The sequence below is a fragment of the Gopherus evgoodei genome, chromosome 6 (assembly GCF_007399415.2).
Source record: "Gopherus evgoodei ecotype Sinaloan lineage chromosome 6, rGopEvg1_v1.p, whole genome shotgun sequence".
In the NCBI taxonomy this organism is placed as follows: Eukaryota; Metazoa; Chordata; order Testudines; family Testudinidae; genus Gopherus; species Gopherus evgoodei.
Window position 1 is genome coordinate 86285168 of NC_044327.1, and position 15800 is coordinate 86300967.

Consider the following 15800-nt stretch of genomic DNA (forward strand, 5'->3'; position numbering starts at 1 on the left):
CAGTGCCAGCTGATTAAAGTGACTCAAAAACAGCATCTTCAGAACAAAGTAGCATTTAATTGCCAGAGGGAACACAGCATTTAGGCAAATGGGTCAACACAACAAAGAGTTGAATATATTCCCTTACATAAGCTCCCTATTCATAGCTCAGGTGGGTCTGACTTATTCCCATCTGTGGGTTGAGAGAGTCAGCTTGCTTGCTGCAGTCCCTGTGTATGACTCCATCAGTCTGAGCGTCAACCTCAGGGTACGTCTATACAGCAAAAATGCACAGGCTAGCCTACCCAAGCAACCTTGAATCTCACTCAAGCTCGGTTGGTAAAGATAGCAGTGTGGACATTATAGCATGGGTGGCAGCATGGGCCAACCACCTGAGCTCAGACCCACCATGACCACCTGGGTCTGAGCTCAAGGTGGTTAGCCTTTGCTGCCACACATGCCATAACATCCTTGCTGCTATTTTTAAGATGTGAGCGTAAGTGAAACTAAGGAATGTCTGTCTGCTTGGGCTGGTAGGCATGATCCCAGCTGCAATATAGACATACCCTGACAGGCCAGCTAGCTCAAGCCTAAAGCACCACTTAACTCAAGCTAGAGATTTGTGTGTGTAGATGGGAGTCCAATTAGGGTGTAACACTCAAGTTGTAACTCAAGCTGACTGTACTGTAAAGACATACCCTACATTTTTGGAACAGCTTGATCCTAGGTTTATATACCCTGCCAGACTATTTGGAGCCAGGCAAGGGCTATTCCCAATCCATAGGTTCCCCATTGTTTCTCCAAGGAGTCTTATCTTCATCACTGCCATACCTTTCCTGCTGGTTTCTCCCTTAACAACCTCCTTTGATTTAACTTCTGGCAGTCAAGCAGGTTAATGTGGAACAGATAACCAGAGGGACATGCCATATTTATAAAAAAAACTACATGTAATTAAGGCTACAATTTTTTTTCACAGAAATTTAAAAAAATGTAATGGCAGAGGTGTGTGAAAACAAGGCCATCTCACGGAAAGGGGAAGAGCAGGGGGGCCTATGGGAGAGGTTGGAGAGTGAGCCAATCTCGGTGAGGAGGGAAGACCCTGAGGAAAAAGGGGGGCTGGAGAGGAAGCCTGCCTTGGACTCACCCCGCAGCAGCGTCTCCTGTTGTGTAGGGCTGGGCCTGGCTCCCTGCTCCAGGCTTTGGTACTTGGCTCACTTGGACACAGCGCCACTAGGTGTGGCTTGTCCGTCCCTCTGTATATGGAGGAAGGGAGGGCTGAATTGGATTGTCATTGTGACCTAGTCCATGAGTCGCAATGCACTCAGGTTTGATGTCTCTTTCCCTCTGTCACCATCTGCAGAGTGGCGGACACACCAAACCTGAGTGGCCCTGCGACCATGTGGGCCAGGTCACAACTCTCAGAAGGGAAAGGAGCTGTTGCTGCGACGATCACGGACTTTATTCAGATTCATGATTATCAGAAACACTGATCTCCCCACCAAAGTCGTAGCGTTACGTGTAACCCCTTCATTCTCCACAGTAACATTCAGCTGTCACTAGTGCAGCCTCTGTGGATAGAAATTCAAACTTAATATACCTCTAGCATTGTGTTGTCTCACACACATTAGTTTCCCTGAATGCTCCATGTTCAGTATAATTTCAGTGAGAGAAAATCCGCTAATTTTTTATTCTAAGGCGCTCTTTCATTAAATTCTCTGCCCTTGGTAATTAGAACCTTAGTCCTGGTCAGCTCACCACTTTTGTTCTGTGTTCAGCAGAAAAATCTCCTTCAGTTTGATGGTGCTGGCATTTTTTCCCTCAAAGACCTCATTTATCAGTGCTCGGCTACAGGAAAACACAAACCTGTATTTATAACTGTTAAGATTTCAAAGTAGCCCGTACCCAGTCAGTTCTGTTTGTACTAACTCAAAGGGCATATCCTGCCATCAATCTTCTTTGAAGTAGAACTCAGTGGGAAGTTCTTCAAAAATCAATAACACAATATGATCTAAAGTTCAATTAAAAATTAAAGATTACTCCACTGGGGGACACAAGGAGAACTTTGAGAGCCAAATGTATCACTTATGGGGACATGGCCAGTTCACAGCTGGAGGACATGCTGTATGTGGTAAGGAAGGGCCTATAGCAATTTTGTTTAAAACTGACTCTGTTTATGCGTTTCTTCACCAGACTCTGCACGGCTTCTTCTCTGATAGCACATCATTCAATATTTTGATGGATATGTTGTTTAAAAAAGGTCATTATGAAAGTAAGTACTAAAATAAATGTGTCAAAGCAAATGCATTTTGAGCAAGGTACACGTCTTAAATATAACCATGAATCTATTTTAAAGCTATAAATAACACTGAACAGTATGCTTGTTTTGGCTAGCTGAGCCATATGTGATCACTCTTGGATTTGAAAGCTGCACAGCAGTATGCAACAGCATTTGAAGGGCTCCATAATGTGTACTTATTAAGTACTTGCAGCAGCACTCTAGCCTCCCATTAGCAATACTGTACAATTATGGTTGAGACAAGAGCCTTTTGTTTTAGACTCCTATTTTCCAGGGGCTTAACTTCTCTAAAAATGTCCTTTAGACTGAAATGTCTCATGCTTTTTCCCCCTACACTGTTTTGTTTGTGGTATGGGGAAGGTTGAAGAAAATTTATTCATGCATTTTTGTGGGCGTTAGAGCATGTGGGAAAATATGTTTTTGTAAGAAAATTGTTCAGAGGCTCTGTTTGATCTGAAAACACATACACTCAGAGTGTCTTCCTTACATCACTGCCATTGTCTTAAAACCACAATCTCACCCTTTATGAAGACCTGGGAAGCTGTCTCATGTGGCCCAGAAAGGTTTCTCTGACATGAAAATCTCAAGCGCAATGTAAAGTAAGGTTGAGGCAAACCCTTTTTTTTTTTTTTTTTTTTAAATTTGAAGAATATCCAGCACAATGTCCCGGCATTTGGCAAACCTGATTTCAATATTGTCAGGGTCAGTAGGTCAGGAAGGCAAGCTAACCTGGAAATGAGCATATTAGAGACTGGATACAGGGCCAGCATGAAGAGAAGTAGCTGGGAGCTTGTGGGAATTCTGTACGGGATTAGTGAAGGGAGTTTGGCCATATTTGTAAATGGCCACTGCCTGGTGTCTCTTGGGATCTGAGAGGATGATAAGGAGGCATATGATTTGAGAGTCACATTTGTATGAATATAGATTTGACAATAAGACAGAATTTTCATACAAATTGAATCTAAATCAAGTATTCATCACATCCCTTTTTTAAAGTAACAGCTACCTCTACCTAGCACTGATGCAAGGTTTCTGAAAACGTATCATTTATATGTAAATTCTTTTTAGACTAATAGTTCTTAGTCTGCAACATTATTTTAAATGTATATTTGGGGGGGGCTCATATACTGTAATCTTGTTTTGTCGGTAGTAGATGGGTTATGCATTAAGTGTAAGAGCCCCAGTTAGCGAAGTACTTAACTACTGGATGAATATCTGTTTTTTGGCAGGTGCCTTGGAAGTCCTGGGAGAAATGAAAAAACAACATATAAAATTCATCAAAGATACCTATTTACTTGCATTTGCAATATGCTACAAACTGGTAAAATGTTTCATTATTCCATGAAGAAGTTTTGTAGTATTTTATTTTAATTAGATTTTTCTTTAAAATTTCTATTTGATACCCTGCCATTGTTTCTCATCTGCTGCAAACACTTCAGTTGGAAGCCTAAGTCCATCACAGATTGCTGCTTTGTCAAGTGTACAATATATATTGCACACATCAAAAAAAATGTTTGCAAAATTAAGCACTCATAAATTAGGAAATGCTCGAATTAAGATTTCCTGTGCAACTGTAATTCATTCCCCTTGTGTGCATATATTATGATGCAGTCTGTAATCGTATGATTACATACTGTTTTTTCCACAGGACTCCTGCCTCATCCAGTGGCAGTTCTGCTGTTATAATACACTCAAAACTTGGCATTCAGCACTTGTTTCCTGGAATATCTGCTCCTTGCAGAAATGTCAGTGTATGCTAAATCATTCACTAATTTTGCATTATAGGCAAACATTATCTAGGGACTAGACTGGGGCACCCAAATTGGTGTCACTTATGATCTCTGTTTCTCTAAATTTGAACCCAGTTCTGCAAAAATGAAATGTTAAGGATATTAACACAATATTTTTTTCTGCTATTTGTGCCACCCTAGAGAAGATTTCCTCCTTTAGTTATAGCTCTGTAGGAAATCCATGCTTACAGTTTTCCATCATCCCCACTGGGAATACAGCCACTGGCTCCAAAATAATGACTCCATGGTAAACTCAGTTCCCAGAATTTTTCAGCTAAATGTAGGAGATTTTTTTTTTCCCACTAAAGAAAAAGAGTTGGCCTAAAACGCTATATCATGGTAGTGAGTTTTACAGTCAATCATTCTCAAACTCCAGTGGCCTGAGGAGCACCTTCAGGTGGTCCATGGAGAGCTGGCTGGTCACATGATGGCCTGTAGATTGGGAGGTGGAAAGTGCTCAAGAATGGGAGAGGAGATTGTGCACTATGTAAGAAGGGGGGTCCCTCTGCCTGCAGGCAGATTGGAAGACCAGACCTAATAACTTAAATGTAGAAAGTTAATATTTGGGAAGTTATGAGCATGTAAAAACTTGGGTTATAATCAAACTGTTTTGTTATCTAAATTATAGAGATTGCAATCAGGTATCTACTGTAATAAGAGTAATAAGATAGGGCCAGATCATGGCCCAAGGAGCAGCCCCCCATTAAAGGGCTTTGATCTTCACTCCTACCAGTTCAGCATCTCTAAGACATCCTTAGCCCCTACCTGCAGTAGCTGGCATGCATCAGATTGTGAAGAGTATCAGCAGCACATACAGTCCACTGCTTCGACACTCCTCCCCCAACAGATCAACATACGTAATTTTGGACTAGAGGATCATGGACCTCTGCTGTTCATACCCCTAAAATTCTGATTAATATCCTTGTATAGTCTGCTGCAGAGAGCTGCTGAGGAATTTGGTTTCATTGCACACAGAAGTATGTAGCATCCTGCAAAGGTTCAGTGGAAGTGCTTGGTTTCTACTGCTTTTGACCCTAGTCATGCTTTTAGGAGAACCTGGCCCATCCTCACTTATTGAACATAGCTGCTAAAGGAGGGTGAGCTGAGCAGTGGTTTCAAACAATCATCCAGTTAAAATTTAACAGCAGTAATACATTTCCCATTTCATTCAAGACAAGGTGCCTTTGATAAGGGGATATGCGAGGATAGCCTTTTATGCACTAAAGACTATTGCAAGGAGATTATTTGAAATTTTAGTCTTTCATTGGTTCTGCCACCCATCTCTTAAAGTGGGACATACTAAAATGATGGCTTGGGGAAAGCATATTACAGAAGCTCTATAGAAGTGCAAAATATTATTGTTAATATTGCAATATAGGAAGCCTTAGGAAAGCAATAAGCACACTCTTACAAGGAGAAACTCTCTAAAGTTGACTGTCTTCGGATGTAAAATTATGATGCTAATATAAGTAATAGTAATATGTAATTTTAGCTGTATAGATTTATTTTGAAAGCAATACTAGGAGCCTGCTCAGAGAGATGTATAGGATTTAAAGATGGGATTATTGCTTGTGGAATTATTGTTTAATTTTTGCACAGAAGTGTTTTTAAGGCCAGACAACTGAATATTTCAAATCATTGTAAAGGATGGCTATCATCTGACTTCAGCAGGTGGTCTTTTCTGCTGCTGCCATGAAGGGCAGTACCTCTCTTATGGAGAACGAAACCTTTAGATAATAAGTCTGTTTGCTAATCATTGGAATAAGTATCCAAAAACATACTTTTAAATAAAATTGTAAATAAAGTAACACATGAAGGGTTATTAACAGTAGTGAAGACTGACTCTCACAATAATAAAATAATAATCTTAAACACTGAAAGACACTAATCATAAAACAGTCAGCGGGTACATTGCAGGTGTAATTCTTGAAGCCCTGGCAACAGAAAGCAGGAACAAATATTAGAAAAAAAATTTAAAGGTGATTAACTAAGCAGAAAATACATGGACAAACTCATCACGCTTTATTATATGATCCCATTAAAAATAGTGAAATAATATCAATGAGTGCATTTGGCACATCGATCTGCACAGTAAGACCCTGATCCTGCTGACTTCAATGGGACTGCTTGTGTGCATAAAGTTAAGTGTATGTATGTAAGTCTTTGTAGCAGCTGGCCCTAACAGAGTGCATGTTTAAGGCATTAGTGGAACATCTATGTGATTATTTATTTCCAAGAAATAATGCAAGGTATCAGTACTGAAGAACTAGCAAAAATCTAAGCTATATTAGAATTCCTCCTACAGAACTACCTTTCAAAATGTATTCTGTAATAATCCTTATGGAAACAAATGAATTCTCAAGTGCCTGGGTACAGACTTCTCTTAGATTAATGCTATCTAGAAAGCATATGGATTTCCTTTGAGATCCAGTGCAGCTCACAAAGCAATGTAATGATGAAAAGTCAATTTGTTTAAGAGGCATGCTGGAGGTGGGAGGGGAAGTGTCTATAGTGCTAAGCACAATGGTTCATAGGGACGTTTTAGTGAGCAGCCCACAATCAAGGCAATGCAAAGGTGGTTTAAAGTCACCTTTGCTCCCACAATCCTACCTCCCCTTGATTATATCTTTGGTACTGTCCTTCTCAGGAATTGCTGCACAGAATTTGTCCTGTAGCATAGTGTAGTTTGGTTCAGGTGTGGTGACCATTTGAAAAGATATTTGTCTTATTAGTCTTATGATGGATGTATTTTTATATGCAATAAATCAGCAAATAAAATTCTGAAATCATGTGAAAAGTTTGCTGCTTCTCTAAATTGACAATGACAATGTGGATTTAAATGTCTACACAGAACAGCCCAGAGTCTTGCAAAATCGGCACAAAGTTACTTGAAGAGGCTCAGTTAAAAGGAGATAACGTGCTAAGACGAGCATACTGCTTTGCTGTAGCATTTGCTCTGAAACAGGTACTGGGGTTTTATTTTTATTTAGTCTTTGATTCTGTTGACTTTCTGTGCAATGTGGTAGCAAGCAGAAGGAAAAGAAAAAGGTGTGTCTATCTACCACTGTGATTAGGCCTCTGACAAAAAGAGAATAATATAACTGCCATTTAAAATATGTGGGAATTTTGAAATTCTAGAATATATATTCAGTCCAGTGCACAGTTATTTAGCCCTATTAATGCAAAATCCCAACACAATATGAATTGAGATGGCTGCTAACAGAAGTGGCCAGAGGCCAAAGACGTAAATGTGGACCCTGCCCTGAACATGTTGGTGAGGTTGTTAGTGATGGCTTAACTCATGACTTCCTTGGTATGGGTGTGGGGGGTGGGGTAAGAGAGAGAGAAAGAACTGTAAAGTTATGCTCTAGGGAATATTTTGGAGAAGTTCTTTAGCCCTTGTTACATGGCAGGTCAGACTAGATGAATCAATGAAAAAGTTAACAAAGCTCTTTGGTAATAACTAAATACCCAGGGAAATAGTAACATAAATAAAAAGGCTGCTGTAAATTAGTTGCCTGCTAACAGCTTTCGAGACTGAAACAGAATACCACAAAATAGGAACACCACATACAGAGGCAGTGCAAATATCTTTACACTGCCCTGAGAGCATGCTCCAAATCTGACATAGAAGGGACCACCTTCAGGTTTCTGAGGCAGCATAGTCTGGAGGACTGAGCAGAGGAATGGAGACTAGAAAATTCTGAGTTCTAATCCAAGTTCTGACACTAGGTGGTTAACGCAATCTTGAGCAATTCATTAACCCTCTATGTGTCACTTCCCCATGTGTAAAATGAAGATGATACTTTCCACCTCACCAGAGTGTTCTAAGGACCAAATAGTTGATGTGTGTATAGTGATTTGAATGTGTAAAGTGGTATTTAAATATTCAGTCTCCATGCTCATTCAATCCTTGGACCCCCTGGTGCATCTCTGTGAGCATAGTATAATAATATCAACAAGTGTACTTTATTAGTATCCGTGGTGGTGATGGTGGTTCTTGTGATGTTGACTTCTTTCCACAGCCATTAGGTTAAAGCCAAAATCTCATTTCATATACAAATATGGAGTCTCATTCTTTTGTATTTGTAATGCCTTTATTTTGCTCACTAAAATATTTTAAATTCCTGTTTTACAAATGGAACAGCACCCTTGGATGTACCTCTATATTCCTGAAGATATGGGGACTATGACATCACGTCTCATTATGTGCTTAAGAAGCGTATATAGTGATTTGATCACACATGTAGTGCTGCCATATAATAGAACCATTACATTGTATTGTATGAGAAATTAGCTGATTTATATAGCATAGTAGATGTGCCTGGCTATGTCCACAACGTAAAAGCGCTGAACAGTTTCCCCCTAGTTCAGCAAGGTATTTAAGGAGGTGAGAGTCCTATTGTCTCCAAGCTACACACCCTTCAGACTGGGGACTTAAAGTCTAAAGGCTCAAGATGCTACCATAGGCCTTGTCTACACTATGAAATTAGGTTGAATTTATTAAAGTTGACCTGTAGCCTCTGATTTTACAAAATTGACAGTGTATGTCCCCACTATGCACATTCTGTCAGCAGAGCCCATCCCCACTATCATGAGTAGCATTGACTCCATGGAGTGATGCACTGTGGGCAGCTATCCCACACTTGCTGCTGCCTATTGGAATTCTGGGTTAGGCTCCCAATGCCTGATGAGACAAAAAAAAATGTTGTGAGGTGTTTTGGGTACATATCATCAGCCTGCCATGATGCACTTGGCTCTTATCTCCCTCCCTGAAAGCAATGGCAAACAGTCATTTTTGTGCCTGAGCTGGGTTACTTGTGCAGACACTATAGTATATCAAGCACGGACCCTACTCAGCTGTACGCTGGTATTGTGAGCGTCACAAACACCTCATGCAGCATCCTGCAGTATTTGCAGAGCTTACCCAGGAGCAGCCACATGGAAGAATGTGATGCCATGCAAATAGCTGTGCTGGAAGCCATGAAACAGAGCGATTTGCACATTCTGGCAGCGGCAGCCAGACTTGTTGAAACAGTGGAACGTTGCTTCTGGGCCATGGAAACAAGCACAGACTGGTGGGACCGCATCGTGATGCAGGTATGGGATGAGGAGCAGTGACTGCATAACTTGAATGCGTAAGGCCACTTTCATGGAACTTTGCAAATTGCTTTCCCCAGCCCCGAAGCAGAGAGATACCAAAATAAGACCTGCTCTGACAGTTGAGAAGTGACTGGTGATAGCCCTGTGGAAGCTTGCAACATCAGATTGCTACCGGTCAGTTGGGAATCAGTTTGCAGTGGGTAAATTTACCATGGGGGCTGCTGTGATCCACGTAGCCCGGGCAATCAATTCACTTCTGCTAAGAAGGGTAGTGACTCCGGTAAATGTGCAGGACATAGAGGATGGCTTTGCTGTGATGGGGTTCCCTAACTGTGGTGGGTGACAGATGGAATGCATATCCCTATTTTGGCACCAAACCACCTTGCCAAAGAGTACATAAACCACAAGGGGTACTTCTCAATGGTGTTGCAAGCGCTAGTGGATCACAGGGGCCATTTCACCGACATCGACGTGGGATGGTTGAGAAAGGTACATCACACGCATTCTTTAGGAACTCCAGTCTCTTCAGAAAGCTGCAAGAAGAAACTTTCTTCCTAGACCAGAAGATTACCGTTGGTGATGTTGAAATGCCAATAGCTATCCTTGGACCCAGCCTACCCCTTGCTCCCGTGGCTCATGAAGCCATACACAGGCAGCCTGGACAGCAGTAAGGAGCAGTTCAACCATAGGCTGAGCATGTGCAGAATGGCTGTAGAATACCCCTTCGGACATCTAAAGGGGCACTGGTGCAGCTTGCTCACTAGGTTAGATCTCAGTGAATGCAATATTCCTATTGTTGCTTGCTGTGTCCTACATAATATCTGTGAAAGGAAGGGGGAAAGTTTCTGGTGGGTTGAGGCAGATCGCCTGGCTGCCAATTATGAGCAGCCAGACACCAGGGCAAGGAGAAGAGCACATCAAGACGCACTGCGCCTCCAAGAGGCTTTGAAAACCAGTTTCATGAATAATCCAACACTGATGTGACAGTTGTGTGTGTTGTTCCTTACTAACCTGCCCCCTTTTTCGCATGCACTGCTGTGTAAACTAAACCCCCTCACCACTACAGTATGCACAGTGACTAAAGAGCCTCTTGTCCTCAATTCATGCATTTTTATTATGCTAACAAACACTGAGCAGAGACAGCAATGAATAGCAATGATAACCAGGTAAGGGCCTGATAACACAGGGAGGGAGGGGTAAGAACACATAGCTTATTACAATTGCACTGTCTAGCAATCACAGCCGTGGGAATGAGAGCTTTCTGCTCCATGAACCATCCTCTGGAGTTGAGTTCAAGGGATAACAGAACTCTTTCTCCCCCCACCCCACCCCACCCCAGCCCCGCATTCTAGGATGTCTCGGAGAGGAGACTGTGGAACTTGGTGAGGAGGGCAGCTGGTTCATCATTGGGTGCAGTGGGACTCTAAGGCCTAGCTGCCTTTCCTGCACATCAACCAGAGGCCTCAACATGTCTGTTTGCTCCCCCATAAGCTGCAATATCTCATGCAGGGAACAAGAGTGTAACATGCAAGCTTTCCTGTCCTCTTGGTCAGTGCACATGCTCTCCGACAATGTGAGCCTCCATGCATTCAGCTGGGCCCTGTCAGCCACGAAGGAACACATCACAAAACATGTCTTCCCTTGTCCACTTTTTTCGCCTTCTTATCTGGGACAGCCTTTGTGCTGGAGTGGAGGAAGCACTCAGAGAAAATGTTGCATCTGCAAGGAAAAGCATACGTTGTTGAAAACAAAAGGTTAACTGTTGCAATGAATGAAACAATTCACAGCAGTAAATACATTCCCTGAGGCACTCAGCCAAATTTTGTGTTTTAAAAGAGCCTTCCAGTAAGGTACAACAAATGGCAGAGCGCTGGGCAGTGGATTTCGGTTTGCAGGCAGGCCTAGTAAGCACACATGAAAGGGTAGGTGGTGTGAGGGCACACCTGGGGATATTTTTTGGTGTGGAAACTACTGGCACATAAAGAGGCTTTTCCAGGGAGCACCTTTCGCTTGGCTGCACTGGCCGCCACTGTATCCCAGTTGTTTACCTCAAATTAAACATTAACCACAATTGCATTTAACCCCTGTAGTGTTATTACAAGTGTGCACTCACCGAAGGTGCCTTCCCCACCATCACAGTCCTGCATCAGTGGATCCTGTGAGGAGATTGGCTCCAGAGTTAGGAAAAGGTCCTGGATTTCGGGGAGAATGGATCTTCCACTTGCCTGCTGCGCATTCTCCTCCTCCTCCTCTTCCTCATCAACAATGTCCTCGTTGTTGCCCGGGTCCCCTGGGAGGTATCCAGGGAAAGCTTTGGGGTACTGGTGAGGTCCCTGCCTAGAATCGCATGCAGCCGCTCATAGAAGTGGCATGTCTGTATCTCAACACCAGAGCGACTATTCGCCTCCCTTGTCTTCTGGTATGCTTGCCTGAGCTCTTTTATTTTCACATGGCACTGCTGTCTTCCTGGTGTAGCCTTTTTCTCCCATGTCCTGTGCAATTTTGGCATAGATGTCAGCATTTCTTCTGCTGGTTTGGAGCTCTGCCTGTACAGACTCTTCTCCCCACACAGCAGTCAGATACAGTGTCTCTTGTATGCTCCATGCTGGAGCACATTTGCGTACCTGGGCAGTCATGGGCAGCTATGGTGGTGAGCTCTCCAGGATGATCAAACAGGAAATTAAATTCAAAAGTTCATGGGCCTTTTCCTGTTTACCTGGCTGAAGTGCAGTAGAGTTGAAAGTGCTGTCCAGAGTGGACACATTGGAGCACTCTAGGGTGCCTCCCAGAAGCCAAACAAGTCAAAATACACTGCTGTGACCCGGGAAGATTGAATCTAGCACTACTCCTCTTGTTGAGGTGGAGTTCAGGTGTTGATTTTAAAAGCTCTTTAGGTTTGTGGGAAGGGCTCAGCAGTGTAGACACGCACATTATAAATTCGACCTAATGTGGGGTATGTCGATCTAACAACGTGGTGTAGACCAGCCCATAGAGAGATTCATGACACAAGAAACACTGAGCAAGGTATGTTTCTTACAGTGAATACTACATAGAATGAGTGGGTCTTTTGAAATATTTTGAAAGCATGGATGGGGGAGTGTGGATATTTAATTGGGAGGTTGTACAAGCTAGCTATTTTTAGGTTTTTTAATAAAATTCGGTTTTGTACAAGCATCACTTGATATTTGTTTGGGTTTTTTTTTTCTTCCTTCTAGAATGATGTGGTAAAAGCCCGGTCCTTTTATTCTCAGATCATGAACACAGAGAGCAGACTATGCAGTAATCTTAATGTAAGTGTGTTATTGTGCATGTTCACATAGGCTTGTGCAGAGAAATACACTAAAGGAGTTATGTATGCATTTAGACCCTGACTTTCTCTTGCATCTTGTGTAATCATAGAAGTGTAGGACTGGAAGGGACCTTGAGAGGTCATTTAGTCCAGTCCCCTGCACTCAAAGAAGGACTATGTAATAATTATCTATGTCTATGTATGGTAGCACTTTTAGTACTAGTAGCTGAAAGAGCTCAGAGGAATCTGGCACGTGGATTTAGGAATGCGAAAAACATAGGTGATTTTGAGATTGCAGATAGATCACATATATCTGTGCAAAATGAGCACATTCTGGATGTAAAATGCCACCCCTTTGATTTGGTGCTTATTATTTATTTCTTTATTATTTGTAATACTGTAGCCTATAGGAGCCCTAGTTATGGATCAGGACCCCATTGTGCTAGGCACTGTAGTGCTTGCGGTGGAGAGGCTCTAAACTGATGGGAGAGAGATTAGTAACTCCTGCCTCTGAGAGAGGTGGTAGCTTTGTTGGTGGGAGAAACCGTCTACATAGTGCTTCTACACTGGCGCTTAGGTCGGTAGAATTTATGTTGCTCAGGGGTGTGGTTTATTCACGCTCCTGAGTGAGATAAATTATACCAAAGTAACCTGTAGTATAGACAAGGTCTAAGAGAAGTAAAACAGTGAGGTTTTACTTTGCCCTTGCATTGTTCGTGTGAATGACTACACAAGGTGCAAGGCAGTGGAGAAGAATCTAGTTTTTAGGACCTTGTAAGTATTTTAGTGATGCAATGGGCTGCTCCAAAAACGGACTCTGCTGTTTGTCATGGTCGCTTTCAAAAATGTCACATTCTGAATTGTTACAAAAATAGTTTGTTTTTATTGAATATTTGTAGTAACAGAGAGAGGGGCTGCATGACCTAATTTGGTGAGGGTAAAGCTGGGACCCTGTTCTCATACAGCCATTGCTTTTACTCTGGGCCCTTGGGCAAGTTACTTTAATAATGCTGTTTTTCTCCCATTTAAAACTGCAATTTTAAAACATCACCATTTAGACAGACAAAAACTCTTAAGTAAACTTTACAGCTAGCTTTGCCCAGTTCCACCCAAGCCCTGCCTCGGCTCTCTGCACATGTACGTGCAGTGAATCTTTCTTTAGCTGCACATTTTACCAGCTTAGTGAGGAAAATCCTTTGTATGTGATTTTTCAGAAGCTAATAACTCAGTAAAATCAAAACCAGTTTCCCCCAGAGCAACAGACACAGCTGTCTGTGAAGACCACTGTCTCCATGACATGATTCACTTTCCAAGGCCCAGTTGTTACACTGTAAAGGCTCTTCTGGTTAAGTCCTCCCCCCATGATTTGTAGAGGATCAGTAGAGCATTAAAAAATTTAAACCTTTACAGTTAGTTTGTATTTAGTCCTGTCATCCTTGCCAGTGTCTTCCTTTTAACACATTTAAAGCATGCTTTTTAGTGGTGTGTATGATTTTCTATTTTTTCCTTTTTAAAGATTCTTGTACTGGCCAAGTCTGGGGCACTAGAAGATCTTATGCAGACACTGGAGGCAGCATTGGATATGGGTGCTTCACAACTGGTGAAAAGAACTGAGTTTTCTGAGCAGGTGGTGAGTACTCCATAATTTGGTTAATTAAAAATCATGGAATCATTAACACTGAGGGTGAGACCTATTAGGTGATCATCTAGTTGATTCCTTTCCCCTGCCAGAGCAGGTTTTCTTTTCCTCCAACATGTTTTCTAGTGCTACGGCTTATTTAAGTTATTCTTTTAGCATAGTTTGCAGATATGGAACAAAATAAGTGAAAGAACAAAGATTACTTTAAAAACTTCAGTATTATCATCAGTGTTGTTCATTTATCTAGTTTATCATCCTTTCTCTATTATAATTATTGTATTTAATGTTCTAGATAGCTTAAGGTACCATAACCAGATACGTGAACAAACTTGATGATCACTTTTCTGCTTCTCTTCAAACATAACAGCTCTGTGGAATAGGAATGGGGAGGAATGGGGATGAAGAATGGTCTTGTTTAAAAACAGGACTGGTCATCATGAGACCTGTCTTATATTCATGGCTCTGATAAAACCTTCCTTTGTGACCTTAAGCTACTAACTTGCTCTCCCTGGGTAAATTTTCAAAGTGCCTAAATAACTTAAGAGCCTAAATTCCATTTTCAGAAGTGACTTAGGCCCAGATCCACAAAGTAACTTAGGCATTGCGAGGTGCAGTGTCACAGTGCTGAAGTTTTAGGCTCCTACAAAATCATAACAACAACCCTATGGTCCACAAAGCCTGAATTAGGCACCTGTGAATGGGCAGAGATAGGCACCTTAGAATGTGATCCACATGCTAGGCAGGGAGATGTCTACAGGTACGTCTATACTACCTGCCGGATTGGTGGGCAGCGTTTGATCCAGCGGAGGGTCAATTTATTGTGTCTAGTCTAAACGCAAGAAATCGACCCCCGAGTGCTCTCCTGTCGATTCCTGTACTCCACTGGGCTGAGAGGCGCAGGTGGAGTCAACAGAAGAGGGTCAGCAATCGACTCACCACAGTGAAGACACTGCAGTGAGTAGATCTAAGTATGTTGACTTCAGCTACGGTATTCACATAGCTGAAGTTGCATAACTTAGATCAATTACCCTCCCCCACCCCCCGCAGTGTAGACCAGGGCTAAGTTAGCCCGTGGGAGATAGCGCACACCTTTCTCATTGCCATGCCCCTCCCCTCTCAAGGAGATAAGCACCTAAGTCTGAGGTGCAGGGAAGCACCTGTCTCTGCTGGCGATCCACAACTCGGGGGATATAGGTGCTCCTCCGCCCAACTTGAATTCAGGGCCTGATCCGGTAGGAATGCTCAGAGGCCACCTGTCTCCACACAGAACAGCCGGAGGAAGAGGAGCTCTTACAACATTTATCCCAGTGGTTAGGGTGCTCACTGGGATGGGGGAGACCAGGGGTTCAAGTTCCCACTTCATCTGAGCGGGGACAGGTGCAGAGATTTGAGCGGGGACTGGCCACATCTCAAGTGGGTTATCTAACCACGGGACAATAGGATATTCATGTGGGTCTCCTTCAGTCTGTCCTATTGAAGTTGTTTCACCTTAATTGAATAATTAAATATTAATTGGGCCAAAGAAAAAGTGAGATTCATTCTGTATAGTCCAGTGGTTAGGACACTGAGAGGTGGCAGACTGCAGTTTCCTTCTCCTCAGCAGGCAGAGAGGGTGGGGCGCAAGAGGGAGTGACACATCCCAGATGAGTACCCATAACCTTTTGCCTAGTGGTTAAAAGAAGCTGTTCCTCTCTCCCCTCCTCC

General features: G+C 42.5%; 1 protein-coding gene across 4 annotated transcripts in view; it reads left to right on the plus strand.

Moving 5' to 3' along the window:
* The window catches only part of PTCD2 (pentatricopeptide repeat domain 2), a 31863-nt gene that overhangs the window by 13456 nt on the left and 2607 nt on the right, over positions 1-15800 (plus strand). For all 4 annotated transcript variants that reach the window (XM_030567781.1, XM_030567782.1, XM_030567785.1 and 1 more), the window contains exons 5-9: positions 2170-2248; positions 3505-3596; positions 6917-7030; positions 12384-12458; positions 13974-14087. In XM_030567781.1, the coding sequence (XP_030423641.1) occupies positions 2170-2248; positions 3505-3596; positions 6917-7030; positions 12384-12458; positions 13974-14087 (474 nt within the window). The remainder of the gene's footprint in view (positions 1-2169; positions 2249-3504; positions 3597-6916; positions 7031-12383; positions 12459-13973; positions 14088-15800) is intronic.